Genomic DNA, 21,160 nt, shown 5'->3' on the forward strand with positions numbered 1-21,160 from the left:
TAAGCAAAATGGAAGCAAGCCTATCCAACACTATCTCTTCTCATGTTTTCCTCCTTGTGTCCATCTTATGATTACTACCATTCTGTCGAATGACGATGGACTTATACATAAGATTTATTTGCTATACGGACATTCGCCACATAAAAATAGCAGTACTACTAGTGCTTTTCACGAATGACCCAACGAAATATTAAACCTGAATTGAACCCATCATGTAGGACCAAATCGCAGATTAGGGACACCTAACGACATACAATAAAAAGATGTCTTCTCACTATGAACCTAACTATTACTGTTTAACTGCAGGCTATAGTACTAATGATGACACGGTGCTCTTATTCTATGGCCTCTTGTCGGTGCTGAACCCTTCGGGGGTGTTAGCGCAACATAGACAGATCATTACTGTTCTAGAAAATGAGAGCAGAAAGTGCGACCTCACTATCTGAACTAATCATTCGACTAAGAATACTCCCATCATAAAATTTGATATGAAAATATGGTACCCTGAACACACAAAGAAAGAATACCTATGTAGCCACCAAGTCAAAAAAAAAGTACGATATTCGCCACCATACCCAACAAGGCAACCCAACCTACCCTACTACCAACAGCACCGACAATCCAGTCAGTCAGCCAGCCAACACTCCCAATCCCACACCCTCAATCCACACAAATCAAACCCTTCCCCCACTCCAGCAGAGGAGAAAAAAAAATTCATTTCAAACCCTTCTTACCAATAGCCCCATCACCCAGAGCTCCACTTTCCACCCTAAAAAGTTCCAAAACATGGTTCCCGAGCTGTCAAAAGAGCGAAAACGACCAACCAGCACCCACCATATAGGACTAAAATTGAGTGGGTATTCTAACAACCGGCGCCAATCGTCTAGTGGTTAGGATGCAACCTTCCCAATCTGACATTGGATCAGGTTGCGACGCGAGTTCGAATCTCGCTTGGCGCAGTTTTTTACTTGTCTCTTTTTTTTCTTTTCTGGCTATCATGGTAGATGATAGGTGAGAGAAAGGATTTGAGGTTTTTTATTTTTGCTATTGTTGTTTGGATATCATATGACTGGCCTGTCTTTGAATTAACCGGATTGGTTTTTTGGTTCTGCTATAGCTTGTGGTAATGCGTCTTTTGCCAGATACCATGTTTGAGATACACTCAAATGGGTCTCTCTATCTATCATACAGAAATGTCGTGTGCAGTGTGCATATTTCATGCCACAGATTCTCTTAGACAATTTTGCGACTTTCTTATACAGACCAATAATCATGCCTGGGTGATGTTCAGCCCTTCTGTGTCCGAGCGAGTTTCCCAACATCGTGCATCGATTGTAGACACTACTATACACTGTGTCGAGCATACATCAAAGCCCATCCAGTCTTACACACGTCTACTACTAGTACCCTCCTCTCTATCTCCCTCCCCCAACTCATCACCAACCCTAAACGGATTCCTCTTTACCAAAACCGCCGCCACAAATACACTCCCCGCCAACGCAACTGCCAACAAGAACGTCCCCCTAACCGCAACATCGTATGCCCCTATCACCGCCTCCAAGTACTTCCCAGGCAACTTACCCTCCAAGCTCGTCGCACCCAAATGCATCACCATCACCGGATCCAACCCGGGCACACTCTCCGCTAAATCTCCCGTCAGGCGGTTCAAGAATATCGCCTGCGCAACACTGATGAACACCGCTTCTCCGATGTCCTGCGAAAAGGTCATCAGGGCCATGCCTATGGAGATGTCCTTCAACGGGAGGATAGCCTGCACGGCGATGAAGGGCACGCCGACGGCGCTGCCGGAGCCGAGGCCTAGGAGAATGAGCGATGGGATCCAGAGTTTGGCGGGTGTGGTTGGGGTGAAGGTGGTCATGAGGGCAATCCCGGCGATGACGAGGAGGGAGGCGGGGAGGAGGATCGGGGTGTAGGTGCGCGTGCGGGAGATGAGCCAACCGCCGGTGATGGCGCTGATGAGGACGGAGATGACTAGGGGGAGGGTGTTGAGGCCGCTTTGGAGGGGGGTGGCGTTGCGGACGGTTTGGAACCAGATTGAGAGCTGGGGTTGGTTAGTTTGTGACTAGAGGGGAGGGAGGAGAATGGAGAGTGTACGTAGTATTGGACTATGGCGCGGCAGGCTGAGAGACATAGGCTGAAGGCCGCGCCGGTTATAATGATGCGTTTACGGAGGACGCGCGGTGGGAGCATGGCGGTATCTTGTTTGCGGTGCTGGAGGAGACAGAAGCCCGTGAAGATGATGGGTGAGAGGACGAGAAGGGCGATGATTCGTCCGTTGGTCCAGCTGTAGGTATCGCCGCCCCATTGGAGCGCGAGGAGGAGGCATAGTACTGCGGGTGCGAAGAGGAAGAATCCGAGTAGGTCCAGCTCGCGGAGTTTCTGGATATGCGTTTTTGAGCCCCTGGGGGTGATGGTCGGGAGCTTGAGAAGCAGAAGCACGGCGGATGGTAGCGCTGCAGCGGGCAGATTGATGTAGAAACACCATCGCCAGGATAGGTCGGATGTGAGTATGCCTCCAAGGATAGGGGCTATAGCGATGGCGGTGTATTCGCTGGCGCTGATAAGGCCGACAAACGTCGGTCGTCTTCGTAGGGGCGTAGAAATTGCAATTATGCTGGATGGTTGTTAGTTTGCAGACATGCCTCTAGGTACTGTAGTGCTTACACCATGCAGCCTTGACTGATCCCAGAGAAACCCAAGCCGGTTATGGCCCTTCCGATGATGAAGATGAATGAACTCGGCGCCAGGCCCGAGAGAAGAATGCCACCCTCGAACAGCAGGAGATTGACGAGAAAGACCCATTTGACCGGGTAGTTGTCATATAGCTTTCCCTGGGAAAGCTGCGACATGCAGGAGGTAAGTCGACTTGGACGCCGTTAGCAGGGATATACAGGGTTACTGATCTGTAGGATAGACTCACAAAGCAGCATCATACCAACCAACATCAGCCACTGACCCGAACTCGTCGGTTATACGCGGAACAGCAGTGGTTAGGATCGTGGCATCCTAATATGACGTTAACCAACGCACGGAGATTTGCGAACATTAGCCCTTACCAGTCCAACCAGAAAGACACAGAAACAAAGGGACAGGGAAATGAGGACGAATTGGACCCCGTGGGGATAGATGGCCTCACCGGGCTCAGGCTCAGCTTCAGGCTTGGCTTCATCATTCTGTAGGACGGTAGTGTCGCCGACTACATCTTCCGGAACTTGCTGGACCTTCTCGAAACCCTCCCCAGGGTGTGTAGCTTCCGAGAGCTCGATGGCCTCTGGGCTTATTGCCATGCCGGGCAGGGGGCAGAGGGACTGAAAAACCTGAAGCTAGAAGCATGAGCGAAATTGCAGCGGGGAGGCCGGCTACTATAAGAGAGAGATAAGAAACAACCAGGCAGAAGCTATCAGAATAGTAAATGAGGGAGCATCCTGTAAAGCCGGAATTGTGCCAATCAGGAACGAGGAGTCGATGAGGTGATTGCCCCCCGGGCTGATGCGAGCTTAATGCAGGTAAGCCATTTAGTCCGATCCTTCGCAGTCTTGGCCAACTTTCTCACAAACTCTACTCTTGTGTGAATACGAATAGATAGGTAGACTACAGGATAACGAAAAGCCAGGTAAGAACCCAAAGAAAACGGTGGTTCATCATTCGTTCATTATACATATATCGTCAGGCCCGATACATTGGGAAGTACAGACTCCCTGCTCACTTTTGACCACACACAACGCCGGTACGCCGCGATGTGGCGTAGCTATCGAGAAAATAATATCGCACTATGTGATGCCCGCCAGCACAGTGCTTCCATCCGCATTGACAAACTGACAATCAAAAGGTGGAGGAGAAGAGAAACAATCTGGGTCCATAGCCCAGCGGCTGGGAAGTTGACCGCTGCCAGCAGAAGTAGAGGATAAGCAACCCAGGGATTGACTGCCAGAGGGCTGCAGGGTTGGAAGGTGGAGACGACCTTGAGCAGGAATGCCGCCAGTTGCAACGCCACTGCAGGAATCTGCGAGTCGATGAGTGATGCAGCGCCCGGGAAGACTCTAGCCAGGGAGAAACGACCGGGAGGCGGGGGTAGTAACTGCTGGACAGGCTGCGGTCGCTCCTGGGGAACCTCGCGATGTTCAGCTTGTGCGGGAGAGTGCGATTGTGCGCTGGAGAACCAAGGCCGCACCATCATGTCATTTTCCGGGCTGAGCGGGGTGTTTCGCTCTGACAACGGGCTTGTTTCTTCTACAACCGGCCTCAATGCAGCGTCGGCACCATCCGACTCATACAGTGGATTTCGTCGTACAGCCACTGGACTCCGTGTCAGAGACTTGTTCGGAGAGCTGGATGGCCGGAAGGATGGAGTATCCGTGCTTTCCACCGGATGAATCCTCGCGCTTGGACGTATGTCAGGGCTTGTTGGACTGGTCCTTCTTGATCGAAAACTCTCGTTAACGTTGGCACCAGCCTGTAGGCCGCTCAGAACCTCGTCTGCAGACGGCCGCCCGTCAGGGTCCAAGGACAGTAGACGTTTTAAGAATGTGTAGAGCTGCCCAGGCAAATCCGGCCTAATAAACTGCGCATCGTCAAACCCAGCCCAATGGCTGATTTCCTCACGGAGCTGATCGAGGTCCTCTTTCTCCTCATGGATCAGGTCGGCGTGCGTGTAGGGCAACTGCGCAAAACAGAGGAAGTAGAGAATCATCCCCAAAGAGAAGATATCGGACTTGAAGGTGAAGTTCCCAAATGGACCCCCTGGATAATCTCGCCGTAGAACTTCCGGAGCGCAAAAGGAAACCGTCCCGGTCGCCCCAGTAGACCTCCGCATCGAGTCTTGCGCCTGAACCTCGCCAAAGTCGCTCACGAGCACTCGAATTCCGTCACTGGTCTTGTGAAGCAAGCAATTGTTTGGCTTCAGATCACGATGAATGTATCCATTAGCATGGAGGTAACGCAGCCCCGAGGTGATGTCCTTGAAGAAAGAATAAATTTCCTCAAAGTTCAACTTGCGAAGGCCACCAGCGTCAGACGGAGGCTCCGGCCCTCCTCGGGATTTTCTGCGCAGACGCTCCTTCAGCTGCTCAGTGGTTGTCGGAGTGTCAACCGAACCACAGATATAGTTATGCAGATCCCCAGCGTTACAATATTGCTGAAGAATAAATGCACAAGGCACACTGGGCCCGAACGTACTGATCTTCGCGTTCTCTAGCCACACATGTCGATATGAAACAAGATTTTGGTGCGTAAGATGCTGCAGCAATTGCACCTCTGCGAGCACTTTCTCTAGCCATTCATGGTCGTCTCCGACGGGAACCCGCTTGCAGGCATACTGTCCGAGCGATACACCGTCCAGCACATGCTTTACCAGCAAAACCACTCCTTTCCCTCCCTTTCCTAAAACCGTCTCTTCCACGAAAAACTTCTTGAAATAGTCCTGTGTAAAAGCGGCGGAAGAGATTCCTTGCGTAGAGTGTATGCCGCTACCCGAGTAGCTGGGCTCGCTGGTGGGACCGTCTGCAAGTGCGGGCGGCACCAGACGTCGGCGGGGTGACGGAGGGCTAGATGAGCTCACAGAGCTGGGCAAGCTATTGTGAAGCATACGGAAATAGTGTGGGTTGATGAACTCCGGCTGCGTTCCGCCATGGTGGTCGTCCTGGGCTGAGCTGCTATCACGTAGGGGTCGATGGCAATACGGGCAGTCAGCAAGCTCCAGGTTGCCGTCATCGCTTTCGGCTGCATGTCGAAGAACAAGCTGCTGGGAGTCTCGGTCAAAAACAACGACAGAGTCGTTATGGCGGCTTGTTAAGAAGCATTGTCAGAAATATCTTCATACTGGGCAAAGTGTCTGGTGGGGGAGCCAGGCTCGGGGTGAGGGGAAGCTTGGAGCGGAAGCTTACAGTACGACGTCAAGATTGCCTGACCCGTAGGGAACAATGGACATGCCTTCGTCCGCCATTATAGCAGGCAGAGCAGCCCATGCTTAAAGGACGCAGAGAAATACAAGGCCGCAAAGCCATGAAAAAGGGGCCGATCTTAAGCAGTAGCTGGCATGTTCTGGCCGCTGCTGCGGAGACCGGATGACGAGAGTGAGGCTGGGCGCACGTGAGCGGCCCTGGCGGTGAAGCTGGAAAGTCGCCGCGGCGCGTCCAGAAATGCTTTTTACTCGTATATTCAACTACAACGTACGCGGATTACTATAAATGCATGAACATGGGTGATCAGACGATCTCTCTCTTGATTTGATGCTATGCTTCTCAGCACTATGCGGGTATCTAAAAGTAAAAGCAGTGGGGCCGAGGGATAGCTGGCTCGGATCCCGGTCTTTCCTGCATGGGTTGACATGTACTGGCAGGCAAGCTGTCCAGGTGGCATGTCAGCAAGGCCGTGTGAAACCAGACCTGAACTGGATATGCTCGGTGGCGTTCCGACCTCCGATCGATCTGCATCGTCAAGGATGCCAGTGGGCCATACAGCTTTTTGTCAGCGGCCCGATGATCGGTCGGGCATGGCGTGACTGTCGGTTCCGCTCCAGTTGAATTGAAAGGGCGACGACATGAGCCCAAGGTCAATGGGTTAGTGACGGGCGGATCGGCGATCCGCGGGGTGTTGAAAGTAGTTCAGAGTAGATCTCCTGTTTAATCTTCCTCTGCTCCGCTCTCCTCGTCGCTAACCTCGAGATTGGCGATCGAGTCGTTATCATCATCTTCCTCGTCAAAGCCCTCGAACTCATCTCCCGAGCCAGACTCTTGCTTCTCAGCCGCTCCAGTGGTATCAGCAGCCTCAGGAGCGGTCTCATCAAGCTTCCGCTTGCGGCTCATTTCACCGAGGCGACCTTCACGACCTTCAATCTTCTCGCCCTCCTCGCCAGAGTTGTGAGGGGGAGCAGTGAACCAAGGGATCTTTCCACGGAGGAAATCGTTGATGACCATCTTGGCAACACCGTCGAGATCAGGCTCTCCACCACGTAGGAGGCGACCACCCTTGCGGGCAAGGAGACTGAGGAACTCGATGGGGTCGTCAGTGCGCTTGATACCGTAGGTACGCTCCAAATGCTTGGGCTGAACACGCTTGAGAATAGCTGGAATGTACTGCTCAGGGTTCTCTACGTTCTCCACACGGACGACACCACGGAGAAGAATATCCTCAGGAGAGTCATTCGGGTTTGGAGGAACAACACCAGGGCAATCGATGAGGTAGATCCTCTTCATCAAGGTAACGTACTGCCACACCTTGGTTTCACCCGGAATAGGAGCCACAGTGCACACCTTCTTCTTGCGCAAGGTGTTAATGACGGAAGACTTTCCAGTGTTGGGGTATCCAATGAATCCCACGGAGATCTGCTTCCGGTCTGAGTGCAAAGAAGAAAATTGTCTCAGTAGCTGGATCAACGAGCCCTTTCCGAAGGAGTTGTTGATAGAAGCATGGAAAGCCAAGGTAGGATAATCCTTAGAAAGGTGGCGAACCCAAGCAGCCTGGTGTCACGTTAGCAGCTGAACACCAGCGTTGCTATCAGAGTATAGCATAGTAAAACAAGAAAACACATAAAGAAGAAAAGAATCAAAAGTATGATGACAGGATGTGTGAAATGTTACTAAGAGACCTGCTATGATGCCACTTCAAGAGCGGAAGCAGGACTCAACTCAAAAACAGAACACAGCTCGGTCCTTAACGATCGGCTTTCAAAACGAAAACCAATCAGCCTAGCTTCAGAAAGAAGGTCGGCGCGGACCAGCGTCAATCTGCCAAAGCTGTAACAGACAGTCTCCCATAGCGAATAGCGCGACGTGAAGTCGCAGGAGGCGCCTTGACTTAGCGATGGCAACGGCGAAGGGCCGTATTGTAGATCAAAGGAAAAGGGGAAATTGCAATGAGAGAAAGAAAGCGAAGATAGACTTACCGCCACACCTGTAGGTACAAGATCGCACTTGTTCAGGACGAAAATCAAGTGCTTGTGAGGAGCCTCCTCTCGGATGTACTTCTCAATACTCTTGCACCGTGTACCTTCCGGATCACGAGCATCAAGGAGATGGATGACAACATCGGAGGAATCGATGACCTTGTAGAGCTCGTTCCAGATACGCTTACTCTGTCCCTTAAGGAAGACAGCCTCCTTCGCGATGGGTGCGACACTAGAGTCTTCCTCTACTGCGACATCATCACCATTCACCACCATAGTACCATCTTCATAAGTAGCATGGTCCGACTTCTCAACAAAGGCGTCGTGCATCTTGGCGGTCTCGCCAGCCAGATCCGCAAGCGACGAGACACCCAACTTGACACGTTTCCTCTGAGCCTTGGGCCCGAAGGTGTCACTGAAGGGGTTGTTCTCGATGGCCATCTTGGCCTGGTGCTGCTTCAGCCCATTCACACCCTTGTCATCTCTGATCAGGCTCATGGGAAGCTTGTTGGTCTTGAGCAAGACGGAATACGGATCAGAGGCACGTTCAGCGACCGCCTCACGGAAAGAGGACAGAGCCTCTTGCGAGATCACTCTGGTGTTTCCAAACCATTTACGGTTGGGTTCAATCCTAGCGACGGGGGCGTCTCGAGACTGGTACGAAGCAGCCTTGGTGATCTTTCCTTCAGCGTTACGTTGGGGTTTACCATCCTTGAGCATATTCAAGGTCCTCAACTTCTTCGCATCTCTTCCAGAAATCAGTACACATATCCAGGACCATCTGTCGTAAGGAGAATACGAACCTGTAAAAGTTTTCACCCTTTACCCGGACGTTCCCCATGCCATCTCCAGTCTTCCCCTGCCGCTCTTTACGAGTGGCTTCCTTCTTAAAGGTACCCATTGTGCAGGTAAGCGCTCAAGGCACCTCAAAGAAGAATAATATGAAAAAATATCAAAGATAAAGTGTCACAAAAAAGAAATGGCGGAGCGCAAAGAGGGAAGAGAAAGAAAGGAAAAAAGTTTCGAAGCGCGGGAAATTATTTTTTTCTCCAAAGGCGGGCGCCAAGCTAAGCGGTGCACGGACCAGGCGCAAGAAAATCGCTTCGTCCTCGTTCGACTCCCGCAATAGCACCGCGCAGGCCATCAGCCATCTCACCCTCCTGTGCTGGTCCTCGATCCGAAGTAGACCGGCTACCTGGTCTCTATCAATTCTTTTTATTCCATCCACTAGTCACCAATCCTGCTCCGCCCCTCTCCTCGAGCAGACAGACACTGTTTACCATGTCTCTTTTCCGCAATTGCAGGGCTGCCACCGTGCAGTTCCGCGGCTTCACCTCATCCTCCTGTCTGCGGGTCGGCCCCGAGTCTCCTAACTTCGTCGAAATCCCTCAACCCATTCAGCCCGATCTTCCCTCGAAGCCCCGCGTCAAGGGTACCCTGCCTGTCCCCCGAGAACTCTTCCCGGCCCGCCGCAAGGACAAGCCGACAGAGGCATACATCAATGCGGCGACACCTCTTCCGACTAAGGAGACCAATTTGGACCCCAATGACCCCAACACCGAATACATTGAGTGGAAGAAGCGCATGGCGGAGATGAGACGCAAGAACCTCCGCGAAGGTCTCCTGGAACTACACACCCGGAAGCAGCGGACGGACAAGGCCATGATGCAGCGGAGTTTGGAGAAGCAGAAGCGTCGGGACCGTATCCTCCGCCAGCCTGAGAGAGAAGACCAGCGGTTGACCCGAAACTCCGTCATTCAGGACATGCTACCCAAACATACCGCCGTGCTGCCGGATCCTGACCGCGAGACCCGCCTGGCTGAGTCCAAGGCCCGCCTCGAGTACCAGCAGGCTGTGAAGGAGGCCGAGCGTCAAGACAACCTGCAAGAGCTGTACATGAATGCTCGGAACTTCATTACCACAGAGGCTCAGCTTCTGGCTGAGATTGAGCGGGTCTTCCCCGAGGGTGAGAACGAGGCCTGGCGCAGTGACCACCAGGAGGGCGAGAACATCTGGAACTTGGGTGTGCCCCCTACTGTCCAGGGAATTGTCAACGAGACCAGGAAGAGCGAGACCGCTCGCTGGGACGTCATCCAGAACAGAGTCAAGCAGCTGGGAGAGCAGATCACTGGTGGCAAGCTGTGAGCCCATGTATTTATTTAGACGGTTGTACATTACACTATTTTCTTTATCCTAGTTCGGTTTCATTTCTTCTGTTTTGTCATGCAATTTATTGGTTTATACTAGCTTTACCTGTTTGTATACCTATTGTACCTGAACGAATTGAACAATCTCAGTCATATAGCTTTTCCGAGTGCTCAAAACCTGTCACAAAACGCCATCGCTATGCAACACAAATGCCTAAACGCCGCACCCAATATTATAACGACCCAAATCCAGAAGCTCTATCAGCAGAGGGAATCAGAAATCATAACCATAGGTCAGGAGCTGGCTTCTGGAGCGCCTGCACTTGAGACAGCCGCCAAGGCAGCACCTTCAGTAGCCACAGGTCTGGAAATACCCATCGTACTTGTAACCTCTCGCTTTGACACTTCCTCATCAATGAAGCACCCAAGACCTGCAAAGGCCTCCATCAAAGTACGCGAGTAGTATTCTTGAAGGTCGTATCCACCGGCCTGCATACGAGTGTCCTGGCGAATAGGGTCGAGGTAGCTGTTCGGGTAATGGTCGCGCAGAGTATAATAGTCCCTCTTGTTGGGAATGAGGCCACCAAAAGGATCGTAAGGCTTTTCAGGCTCGGGCGTCTTGATCTTCTTGAGACCCTTGATCAGACCAGAATCACCACTTTCATCTGCCCTGTCCGCCGTGGTGAGGGCACCCTGGCCGGCCTTCCTGGCATCGGAATTACGCAAAGCAGCTTGCTTTTGTCGGATGCGGTCTTCTTCACTACGACGAGCAGAAGATTTCTTGAGCAACACCTTGTGGCCTTCGCGGGCGATAGCCGCTGCGTCGCCAGGTCGACCTGCCGCAAGACGACTGAGGACATCTTCTCGACCGGCAAGCATTTCCTTCCGCTCATTCTCATATTCCAGTCTAGCTGCCTCTCGCCGAAGACGTGCCAGTTCTTGTTCGTGTGTCTGTTGCTCTCGGAAGGACGAGGCCTCTTGTGCTTCGAGGGCTTGGTTCGCGCGAATCGAGCGCATGTTGTCTGCAGCATATCTTTGCAGATCGCTTTCCGTCTTCGCCACATCTGTTCCATGGACAAGGTTCGCTATTATCTCTTCGCGTTGTTCTAGGAAGTCATCGTAGGCTCGTTTCGAATCAAACTCTTCTTCGCGGCGGTTGAGACTAGAGGGGAATTAGTGGTCATTTCTGGGCCTAGTGGATTATCTCGTGGCGTACATCTGCATCACTCTGCGCCGAATGTCCACCTCCCTTTCCACATTGATATCCTCGAATGTCTGCTTGCGAAACCGGTTCTTGCGCAGAGTCTTGTGACAGCCCGCCACAGGACAGTTCGCGGGACCTGAGGAGAAGATCCGGTCCACGCAGGACTCGCACATCTTGTGGTAGCATTCGGGATTGATGAGAAATCGCATGTCTGGGTTCAGATACCGCGAGGATTTGCAGACAGGGCACACCTCTGCTGACAGTCAGTGTATATTCAAAAGGGTCATGGGAAGTAGATTTACCGTCGTCATCCCCCCGGTGAGCCATGATATCACGAGCAGGAGGCATTTTGAGGGTCACTGCAGCTCAAAGAGGCTCTGGACAGCACAGTATGTGAGGCACGCGACAGGTTGGGAGAAAGAACAATTGACGGTGATTCCTCAGTGGCATGGAAGGTTGATAATCCAGCTGCGTGCACGGGCCAATCATGTTCTGTTCTCCGCTCTTGTTCCGCGGCGGAACTTTTTCTTTGCCGCCGCCTTCCTTCTCTTTCTGTCCGGACTCTCTCCCTCCTAGTGCACTTTTACACTCCTACTGAGCGGCTGCTTTCCCCAGATATCTCTCAACATACTCTAGAAATGGGCGTCCCAAATAACAGCCTGCATGAGCTGGAGCGCCAGCGCCTCGAACTCGAGGGGAACATCTCGAAGCTACAAGATTCCCTCTACCACTGGAGGACGTGGGAGGCCGAATACGATGGCCTCAAAGACGAGATGAACGAGCTGGACGACGATGCGACAATGGATGACTACCTCCGAGTAGGACGCGACTTTGGTGGCTCCCTGGTCAATGAAGAGGAGGTTAAAGTGATTTTGGGAGAGAAACAAGGCGTGACGCGAACCAAGCAACAGGCGGTTGATTTGGTAACGAGGCGAATCGACTACGTGAAGCAAAATGCGTCGACTATAGAGAAACGGCTACGTGCGGCAGAGGATCAACTGTACGCGCTCGACTCCCAAGATCGGTTACCGGTGGAACCTACGGCGGACTTTCCTATGACTGAGATTTTCGAAGAACTCGATGAAAATGGCGACATTATTTCAAGCAAGACAACCACACCCGGCAGCGAGGCCACCGATCTTTTGGAGGTTTTGAAGAAGGCTGGTGTGAATGATATACCTGATGTGGCTAAGGCCGATACGCCAGTATCGAGCTCGTCTCAGCAAGTCACTCAGACTACGGAGGAGGCGTCTTCCGCAGATAGTCTTGGTAAAGACGATAAATCCGCCAGCGAGGAGCCCTCCGCCAAATCCTTGGGAAGCGATGCCAAGGAGACAAGCTCTGCGTTAGACCCGACCGTCGAAATTCATGGCGAGCGTCCTGTTATGGAAGTCGACGAGTCTCCGGAGGATGCTAAATTACGCCGTGAGATGCTCCAGTATAGTTTGAACGAAGTCGGGTCTGTCGTGGCGGAGCTTGAGTTGGACGAAGACGCAAGTGATATTTCTGTCGATGAGGACTATGACGCTTATGATTATGACGATGACGAAGATGAAGAGGAGGACGAATACGGAAGGAGCACTAGGCGTGTTTTGAGCGAAGACTATCACCGTCAGATGCGCGAGCTGGAGGAAAAGCTCAATGCTCGGGGAATGTGGAATGCCGGAAAAGACACGCAAACGCTCCCGAACGAAATCAAGCAGGACCTAGATCAGCCCAGTGTTGTTCGTCTCGAGAATAAGGCAGACACGAGTAGCGAGCCAGTCAAAGAAAAGAAACCGAAGAAGAAGGTTGCTTTTGCTGACGAACTCGACATCGCTCCGGCTTCCAAGCCTCCGGTTGTGGAGAAGAAGGTCGCTCCGGTCCGAGAGTCTAACGTGCCTGTTCTTCAGGATGCTGTTGTTGAACGCACAGAACCTGCTCGGAAAGAATCTGTGCAGAGTGACGCCCCGAAGAAAGTATCCCGGTTCAAGAGTGCCCGGAAAACCAACAACGCAATTGAAGACGCCACTGCGTCAATAACCCAACCTAGCAACACTTCTCGACCTGCCGAACCTCGCTCGGCTCTACGCAAGACTGAGACATCTGCCACTGGGCCATCTCTACCTCTGTTCCCTGCGAAACCAGCGGAACCCAAGCCCTTCTCCCAGCCTATCTCCGACATCGTGGAGCAAGAAGACCCTACACCCAGGGGCCCCGAGGGGAAGATTCTTGCCGATACGCTCGTTGAACGGGAGACCCCAGCAGGTCCAGCAGTAGCACCAGAGCCCGATGAGCTCGACGAGCAGCTGCATAAGAAGGAGATTGCAACAGAGTTCTACAAGATCCGGAACCGCATGATCCAGCAAAATGGCGGCTTCGTAGGCGAGGAGCCGGAAATTGTGCCAATTGAGACTGAGGATGCGCCCAAACGGGTGAGCAGGTTCAAAGCTGCCCGCATGAGGTAAGACTCAGATAGAACGAAACCCAAACAGATACCCAATATATACCGATGCACCTATGCATGATACTGCGACATTTTCATTCTCCCATTGTGCCGTAGAAAGGACCGAAACCAAGGTAGTCTTTACCTTGGCATGACTATACCGCTTTCCCATGGTATCGTCATTCAAAGTTCGAAGTCCAAGAATGAAGAATAGGGCTCTCTGACTGTGCTTCCGTTACTGGGTGTATTGGGCTCAATTGAGTACTTACGGCCAGTTACAGATGGAGACATGGTTACGTTTCACCCTCGACATACTACACATATATATACCATGAACCTCAAACTCTCTGTAATAGTGGTTGTGGCAATAGTCTAGGTCCAATCTGAACCATGTACCTGGATAACGTAAAGACTTCTGCATTATGTCCAGTTTCCATGGGATGGGGTAGAAATAAGCGCTTCTTCTCCGCATTTAAGCATCTATCAATGATACCCAGATACTACCTGATATCCAAGTCAATAAGCACGGAGACTTCCAGCCACAAGTGTGAACCGGTGGTTCATCTATGTGGCTTTACAAGCAACGTCCATCCATCTATCTGTTTCAGCATGTGAACAATAAATTGAGCTTTTCCTTTCCCCTCATGACTTCTTTTCCCGCTAGGTAAAAGACGCGACAGGGTTTCACAGCATCATAATAATGTTTACATCATAAACAGATCATTGATGGCTGCTTTTAGTTCAATGGTTATCGGGGCAGACCGCACGAAGATCCTAGGGATTTGAGTGATCAGCATCCATTACTTGATGAAGTAGTTATTTATTTATTTATTTACGTCAGATACACCCTGGCTAGCTGGCTGTTTGGCCCAGAAAAAGGAAACTGCTCTATTACATTATAATTTCAGAGTCGATCTGGGCTGCCTGATCGATCGTTGGTTGCTTAGGGACTCGATGAGGTCAAGACTGGGCAGCTGGACTTTAAAATGAAGATCGACATGGAAATGATGTGCTGTACTTGATTCTGACAGCTCTAGTTCAACTCAACCAGCTTGGATCGTGTGAGACACTGGTGGACGTGCGCATTACATTATTGTTAGTCAAGGGAATCACTAATTGATTGTTAACTGGTTTAACTTGAGCTATGTTGGGGTTGTTGTTGTCCAACCCCGGCATGTCCGACGAAATCAAAATTTCGCGAGTCCTGCAGGCATCCATCTGTGTCTTGTCATTTGGATCGTTTACAGAATGCTTTGCATAAGCATTATTCCGTCCATCCGTCCGTCGGACCGATCCCTCACTGAATGAAGGGTAAAGAGAGGGGAAGAAAATCGTAGAAAATTCGAACTGTGGATGTGTCCATTGTTCGGAGCATTGTGCTGCTGGTTTACTGTGAAGGTCTGGAATCGAACAGGTCGAGGGATAACCCACTTGTTTGCCCATCCTGGACACATGGATGGTGGGCCAGCACATAACTCACTTAACAGAGCAGAGAGGGATCAGAGTTTAGGTGGATTCTAGCCAACTGTCTAGACCTTGATTGACCGTTGTTAGGTGAGGGTGTACGTAAGCTTCTACAGAGTGCAGTGCGGGGATTTGGTCTGCAAAGTGCCCCGTTCTCAACGGCTTTGCTTTTGATGAGATTGGAATTTTGAGGATCGTGAATAGGTTGTGAGAGAGTGAAAATGTGATAGGGAACCCCTGGAGGCCCAATGGGACTGCTTTGACTGAGAAGTCGTGTTTCAGGATGGACTGGTTATATGGTTCGAACCAGAGTTCGATGTTCAAGAGATTGAGAAATGCTGAGGTGGGGAGATAAGCATGGAGCCAGGATGGGGCGGGTTTACTTACGACGCACTGCAGAAGCGCGACGGAGAATCTAATCGTGTTCCGGAGATGTAATGGAGAATAATAATATAGGAAAGTAATATTAAAAATGGCTAAAAGAGTATAGACTGAAATCGATCGCGCAGCCATCCAGATGCCGGCGAAGCTTATAGGGCACTGGCGGCCAACAGGGCTGCGTTGCCCACCTGTCAGATGGACGCCAATGACACGAGGCTGGTCAGGCCGGAATCCTGGGATTGTGTTGCCGTTGACCGGGTTGTTTCTATATATGTACGGCTCATAGTATATCTGTTTGTGTATCGTTTGTTGACACAGTTGATCATTATCGTTTGGGTAAACACTTAGGCAACCATGGCTGCTACTATTGTCCCATGGAGGCAGATTGGTTATTGTTCAGGGTTGCCTAGAACCGGTCTTTGGTTCATATTCAGTTTCTTTTTCCGCTCTGCTTTCTCGGGAAGGAAAGGCAGCGAGCCAGGCATAGGGTCAGTAAGAATTCCCCATGACGTGGCGCAGTGGCTCGGGTGGTGTATTGCCGGCAGACGAGAGAAGGAATAGGACGATGGATCCTGGAAGCCTCATGGAAGCTGGATGGAGGAAGTCCAGCGAGGCTGGCGTCATCCCCCACCCGCGGATACGGATTTACTATTGTTCCCGGTGGACTGGGTTCTGCCGGGTTTCTCCGACTTTCCCAAAGAGTAGAATGATAGTCCCTCATCTCCATTTTAATGACTATTCTCATCGAATAATCAACTCATCAATAATCCACCATGCCAAGGATTATTCCATCATGACATGCAGTCGCTCGTTGTACTGCTGCTACGCGGGCTATGCTGTTTCCCAAGCGAGATCCAAAAGCTGCTCACCGAGTTCCTAAGCAACACATCCAAGGCAAGAGTCAACGTCAACCGCATCCCCCTACTCCGCACTGCACGTCGTATATGCTTCGAGTCCAAGCCCTTCTGAGCATAATGCAAGGCACCCTTCCCCGGTTAATCCCAGGATTCCCATCCTTCCCTGTTGTTAGGCCGTGATGGTGGCTATAGCTCCCTCTCCACATCCCTCCGGACTTACGCGGACTATGCTTGATACTTGCACTCAGTATTGATTGCTTATGTCGAGCATAGAGCATTGTCGCTTACCTTGCGTTCCCGGTTTTCCGCTGTGAGCGATTATGAATAGAAGCAGGCCCGTGGGTGTCCTACCCATGTTCCTTGTATGGATAACAACAATGCTCGCTATGTATGGCTGAATGGCGTGTTGTACCGTGGGTGGCATTGCCATCTCGCCACCGGACTCGCAATAACCCGCCTGAGTCCATGAGTCCGGAAGGTCTTGACCAGGGCAGGGTTCCCGGCCGATCCAAAGGCTGCTCGATGGGGCTGGGTCCACAATTGGCTTGTGCCCTGCATCGCCCGAGCCACTGATACCGCTTCTATCTTACAGCCAACTTCCAGATCGGGTGTTTTTCATAGAATTGCCCCCTCCATAAGGCCCAATGCTCATGACGTCTGCTTTCATTGCTCCTTCAATCCCGAAGCTTCCAGGCCCGGCGTTGTCGGACAACTTGCAGCTTGTTTATTCGCTGTCCGGTGGTGCCTAGCGGGATCAACAGTGGCCCTCCATGTTTCTTTTCCATGGTCAACTGCCAGTCCAGCAGAAGCAATGCAACTGGCTGAATGTCTGTTTCTATTTTTTCGAACTGCTGTGCTGTGGAGGTATGCGTGTTGACTCTGTCCGGTTTACCACCGGCAATTGCCCATGACGTGCCTTTTATGTACCCACTATAGTTTATAAATATTGAGCGTACCCTGGGTTTTTCGGCTTGCTTGTTAGTTTACCCCGGCCAATAACTCTTCCAAAAACAATCTTTATCCTTACATCGCCCTCAATCCGTTCGCTTGCTTTCTAGCTGTCGCCTACTTTCGCTTTTGCAAGTATGAAGAACGTTGCGACCCTTGCAGTCTTCGCTGCTGGGGCTAATGCCCTTGTTGGCCGGAGCGACTCTTGCTGCTTCCACCTGACAGCTTCTGGTGATGCTTCTGGCACCATTGGCCAGCTGGGTGATGGTCAGAACCGCATCGGTGGTGGACTTCCTGCAACCCAGTTCTGCATTGACTCCAACGGTGGCATCACTGACAGCAGCGGACGCGGTTGTGTTGTGACTAGTAAGCTATCCACATATGAATTATACCGGGTATGTTACTAACCACAAATCCCTGACAGGCGAGACCACACAGTTCCAGTGTGACTTGGGTAAATCTCCTATGTCGGGTTTCTCCATCACCTCTTCTGGTGAGCTGGAGTACAACGGTGACGCCGATTTTGTTGCCTGCCAAACTGGCGACAACAATGAACTGAACCTTTACACCACTGAGAACTCCTCCGTCACTGGCTGCGAGAACATCAAATTGACGGCTGATTCCTGCTCGGGCTCGGGTGCTGGCTCTGTTGGCTCCAGCTCTGCTCCGGCTTCGACCCCCGCCCCTCAGTCCAGCCAGCCGGCTCCGGCTCCGTCTTCCAGCGCTCCAGGTGTCCCTGGCGCTGGTGCGTCGACTAGCTGGGTTCCTGGTGGTCCTGCCTCCAGTGCTTCCGTGCCCTACGGTCCTGGTCCCCAGTCGAGCGGCGTCGTGCAGGTGACGACTGTCTATGTGACCGAAACCTACTGTGGCGCTGAGTCTACTCCTGTGGTCTCTGTTCCTGGAGAGACTACTGTTCCGCTGGTTCCCGTTGGACCCGGGTCTTCTGCTCCCGCTGGTTCACAGCCGGCCCCCTCGGGATCCCCTGCTCCTCAGCCATCCGAGACTCCATCCTACCCTCAGTCGTCCGAAAGCCCTGCTCCTCAGCCTTCGGAGACTCCTTCATACCCCCAGTCCTCGGAGTCCCCGGTCCCCCAGGCTTCTGAGACCCCTGCTCCTCAGCCTTCCGGATCTCCGGCTCCCCAGCCTTCTGAGAGCTCTTACCCTGAGACCTCTGGCACTCCTGCTCCTCAGCCATCCGAGACTCCTTCTCCTGAGACCTCTCAGACCCCTGCCCCTCAGCCTTCCTCCTACCCTCAGACCTCTGGAACTCCTGCTCCCCAGCCGTCTGGCACTCCCTCTTACCCCCAGACCTCCGCGTCTCCCAGCAGCGCTCAGCCTTCTGGCACGCCCACTCAGTCTTCCTCTGCCAGCTGCCCCACCGATCTTTCTGGCGACTATGAGTACCCTCACCTGATCGTCCCGATCAACTCTTCCACTCCCGACACCGCCTATGGTACTCAGTACTTCGGTACCGTCTCCTCCACTGTCTCGACCATCTTCAACTTCGACATCCCCTCTTCGGACTCTGGAAAGACCTGCAGTCTGATCTTCCTGTTCCCTACCAAGGATCAGCTCGAGACCTCTGACTACACTTTCAGCGGAGACGGCAAGGTTGACTTCTCCCAGCTCGAGTCTGCTGCTAGCGAGTCGACTACCTACAACAACGCTCCTGGAGTCAAGCAGGACTACGGCGACTTCACCCTCTCGCCTGGCAACTCTTACCTGATCTCGACTTTCTCGTGCCCGGCTGGCCAGACTGTCAGCTACGAGATGAAGGAGGCGGGTAGCACCTACCTCAACTTCTTTGAGGACTACAACCCCTCTCCGTAAGTGTATCCCGTGACATCTTCTGTGAACTACTGCTAACTAAACATCTAGTCTCGGTCTGTACATCACGGTCTGCTAAGCTCGTCAGACATAGCGATCGCATCCGGCAACGCGAACATGATTAATGGACCCGTTATGTTCTCTATTTATTGATTTTTATTCCCTTTAGTTTAAGACATGACCATTCCTTCTTTTGATACTTAACCGGGTGCCGGATACGGTCTCTGACCGGAGAAAATATGGATATTGGAAATACAAAATTGGTTATATCAACGATAATTCTTTGTCAGCTAGTAGTGGTGTATTATAAGCTACAGCTCTTGGGTCTAATTACATTAATCAAGTATGCCTATCAGACATTTGATACGAATCTGCGTAGTATTGCCTTTATTGTGTTTGAAGTTCTTAATCCGACTCAGTTGTATACATTTATTCAGCAAGATCCCGAAAAATTGATCAAGTCAGACACATTGAAGAAAAAGAAAAGGTCGAAGATTACGAAGCACACAGGTCATCCAATCCCATTGTGAATACCAACAGTAACCCCATGACCACATTCCATTGCACATAGTATTATTAAGTTAACATCGTAGATCCCATCTATTTCCACGAAAACGTGGATTATGCAGGGTAAGCCGTACTAAGTGGACACGAGACCCCGGCCCACATCATATTATCCATCACTGCTTGTTCTACCCACCCAGGCAGCACAGTTTCCCTTCGCTTACTGTGCACAATCCATAAAGCACTATTAGTTAGCATAAGCACAAATTTGTATGCTATCTTTCTCTATCGGCCCGGACTCAGGATATACAAAGGGTTTGCGATGGGTCTGGTCCCTATGGAAACTGATCCCTTTCGCTACAACGTTATCCGTCAACACCCGGCTCGAGACACAATTCTCCACTCCACTGGGTGGATGTTATGGAATTTTTCTGCTGCTTTAAATAGATTCATTGAGGTATCTGAGTAGTAAGAAGAAATTGAGGGAGATTCCCAAGCTAATCAGACCGAGTAGTCGTCATTGAGTAATTGTCCGTATGAATGATTGCCCTAGAGGCATTGTACGTAATGGAGCTTCGTCATATGCTTAGTGTCTCTGTGAAGATCAACCATAATAGTGCTTTGTACTACAATGCGTGGATTGTTGTCTGACATGGGTTTGCTGCATTGAACTAATCTGATGCTCTACACTTCGTGTTAGCATTCGCGTCTTTCTTGGCTGTACGGCCCCGTCGGATCATCTGGAAAGGCATGCGCATCGGGCACACGCTGATCTGGAGATCTTCGATGGGGCGGTGCAAGGCCCTGATAGTGAAGAAGTAAGCAGTGCGTCATGTGGAAGTGAATCGGTGAAATAAGTACTATGGCTTTAGCAAAAGAAAAATACATGCGGCAGGTTGAGTGTATACTTGTGGATCAGTATTATTAGTTGTTTAAATAGTATAATTGGTAACAGATGCTGAATAAAGAGCAGAACCTCACATCAAAATAGCATATACCCTAAAAATGTATAGACATCACTCAAGCAAGATTACTCGGTTTCACAGGAGCAAGTGCAACCTCTTCGTCTTCATCCCGTATTCCACGTCTCCGTCTATCACGAGATAAAGATGAAGCTTTCTCTTGGATCCAACGCTTGATCTTGCACCAGAGTGTAGTGGATTGCTGTACTTGAATCTCAGTAAGCTGGGCTTGGAGATTGCTGATTTCCTCGAGTGCTGCGTGAAGATCATTCTGTACTTTCTCTTTCGTTTCACAAGCGACTGATAATTCTTTCGTAGTACTGTCTAAGTCTGTCGACATGCTGGCAAGTTGAGAGGTGATGGTTTCAATCTGTTCCTGCTTGCAATTTATCTCTTTGCGCATGTCTTCATTGAAGATTCTGAATCTTTCATTGGCGCGTCGTACATTTGACAGTTCGACTGTGACCTCGTTCAGCTGTTTCTTCTTGCCATCGACCTCTTTGCGCATCTCTTCATTGGCGTCTATGAGACTGCTATT

At 51.2% G+C, this 21,160-nt stretch overlaps 7 protein-coding genes and 1 non-coding gene across 8 annotated transcripts in view; 4 read left to right on the forward strand and 4 right to left on the reverse strand.

The window, feature by feature from the left end:
* The first annotated feature begins 872 nt into the window (after positions 1–872).
* On the forward strand, positions 873–959 carry BO85DRAFT_t159. Its single transcript has one exon. It is a non-coding gene; the product is annotated as a tRNA-Gly (tRNA).
* On the reverse strand, positions 891–6,042 carry BO85DRAFT_469224 (protein kinase IKS1; the record flags this gene model as incomplete). Its single annotated transcript, XM_025662318.1, has 8 exons — positions 5,904–6,042; positions 3,842–5,804; positions 3,078–3,329; positions 2,942–3,027; positions 2,686–2,886; positions 2,116–2,635; positions 1,529–2,062; positions 891–911 (listed from the first exon to the last, which is right to left on the reverse strand). The coding sequence occupies exons 1-8, from the start codon at positions 5,960–5,962 to the stop codon at positions 891–893; spliced, it is 3,636 nt and encodes a 1,211-aa protein (XP_025515078.1). The 5' UTR covers positions 5,963–6,042.
* A 179-nt stretch (positions 6,043–6,221) lies between these two features.
* On the reverse strand, positions 6,222–8,889 carry BO85DRAFT_449880 (putative GTPase NOG2). The gene is made up of 3 exons (XM_025660259.1): positions 8,707–8,889; positions 7,904–8,651; positions 6,222–7,478 (listed from the first exon to the last, which is right to left on the reverse strand). The coding sequence occupies exons 1-3, from the start codon at positions 8,802–8,804 to the stop codon at positions 6,642–6,644; spliced, it is 1,683 nt and encodes a 560-aa protein (XP_025515079.1). The 5' UTR covers positions 8,805–8,889; the 3' UTR covers positions 6,222–6,641.
* A 152-nt stretch (positions 8,890–9,041) lies between these two features.
* Positions 9,042–10,222, forward strand: BO85DRAFT_449882 (uncharacterized protein). The gene has a single exon (XM_025660260.1). It carries the CDS (start codon positions 9,185–9,187, stop codon positions 10,046–10,048), a length of 864 nt encoding a protein of 287 aa, XP_025515080.1. The 5' UTR covers positions 9,042–9,184; the 3' UTR covers positions 10,049–10,222.
* Positions 10,103–11,685, reverse strand: BO85DRAFT_449883 (TFIIH/NER complex subunit TFB3). The gene is made up of 3 exons (XM_025660261.1): positions 11,557–11,685; positions 11,267–11,507; positions 10,103–11,212 (listed from the first exon to the last, which is right to left on the reverse strand). Exons 1-3 carry the CDS (start codon positions 11,600–11,602, stop codon positions 10,345–10,347), a joined length of 1,155 nt encoding a protein of 384 aa, XP_025515081.1. The 5' UTR covers positions 11,603–11,685; the 3' UTR covers positions 10,103–10,344.
* Positions 11,686–11,892: 207 nt separating this feature from the next.
* Positions 11,893–16,493, forward strand: BO85DRAFT_488647 (prefoldin-like protein; the record flags this gene model as incomplete). The annotated part of the gene is made up of 2 exons (XM_025663547.1): positions 11,893–13,697; positions 16,373–16,493. 2 exons carry the CDS (start codon positions 11,893–11,895, stop codon positions 16,491–16,493), a joined length of 1,926 nt encoding a protein of 641 aa, XP_025515082.1.
* Positions 16,494–17,210: 717 nt separating this feature from the next.
* On the forward strand, positions 17,211–19,315 carry BO85DRAFT_34426 (putative GPI anchored cell wall protein). Its single transcript, XM_025655465.1, has 3 exons — positions 17,211–17,695; positions 17,754–19,155; positions 19,208–19,315. Exons 1-3 carry the CDS (start codon positions 17,467–17,469, stop codon positions 19,233–19,235), a joined length of 1,659 nt encoding a protein of 552 aa, XP_025515083.1. The 5' UTR covers positions 17,211–17,466; the 3' UTR covers positions 19,236–19,315.
* A 1,180-nt stretch (positions 19,316–20,495) lies between these two features.
* BO85DRAFT_449886 (uncharacterized protein) overlaps positions 20,496–21,160 on the reverse strand; it is a 1,723-nt gene continuing 1,058 nt past the window's right edge. The window contains exon 2 of the mRNA XM_025660262.1: positions 20,496–21,130. Within this exon, the coding sequence (XP_025515084.1) occupies positions 20,681–21,130 (450 nt within the window). The 3' untranslated portion in view covers positions 20,496–20,680. The remainder of the gene's footprint in view (positions 21,131–21,160) is intronic.

The sequence above is a fragment of the Aspergillus piperis genome, assembly GCF_003184755.1.
Source record: "Aspergillus piperis CBS 112811 unplaced genomic scaffold BO85scaffold_10, whole genome shotgun sequence".
Lineage (NCBI taxonomy): Eukaryota > Fungi > Ascomycota > Eurotiomycetes > Eurotiales > Aspergillaceae > Aspergillus > Aspergillus piperis.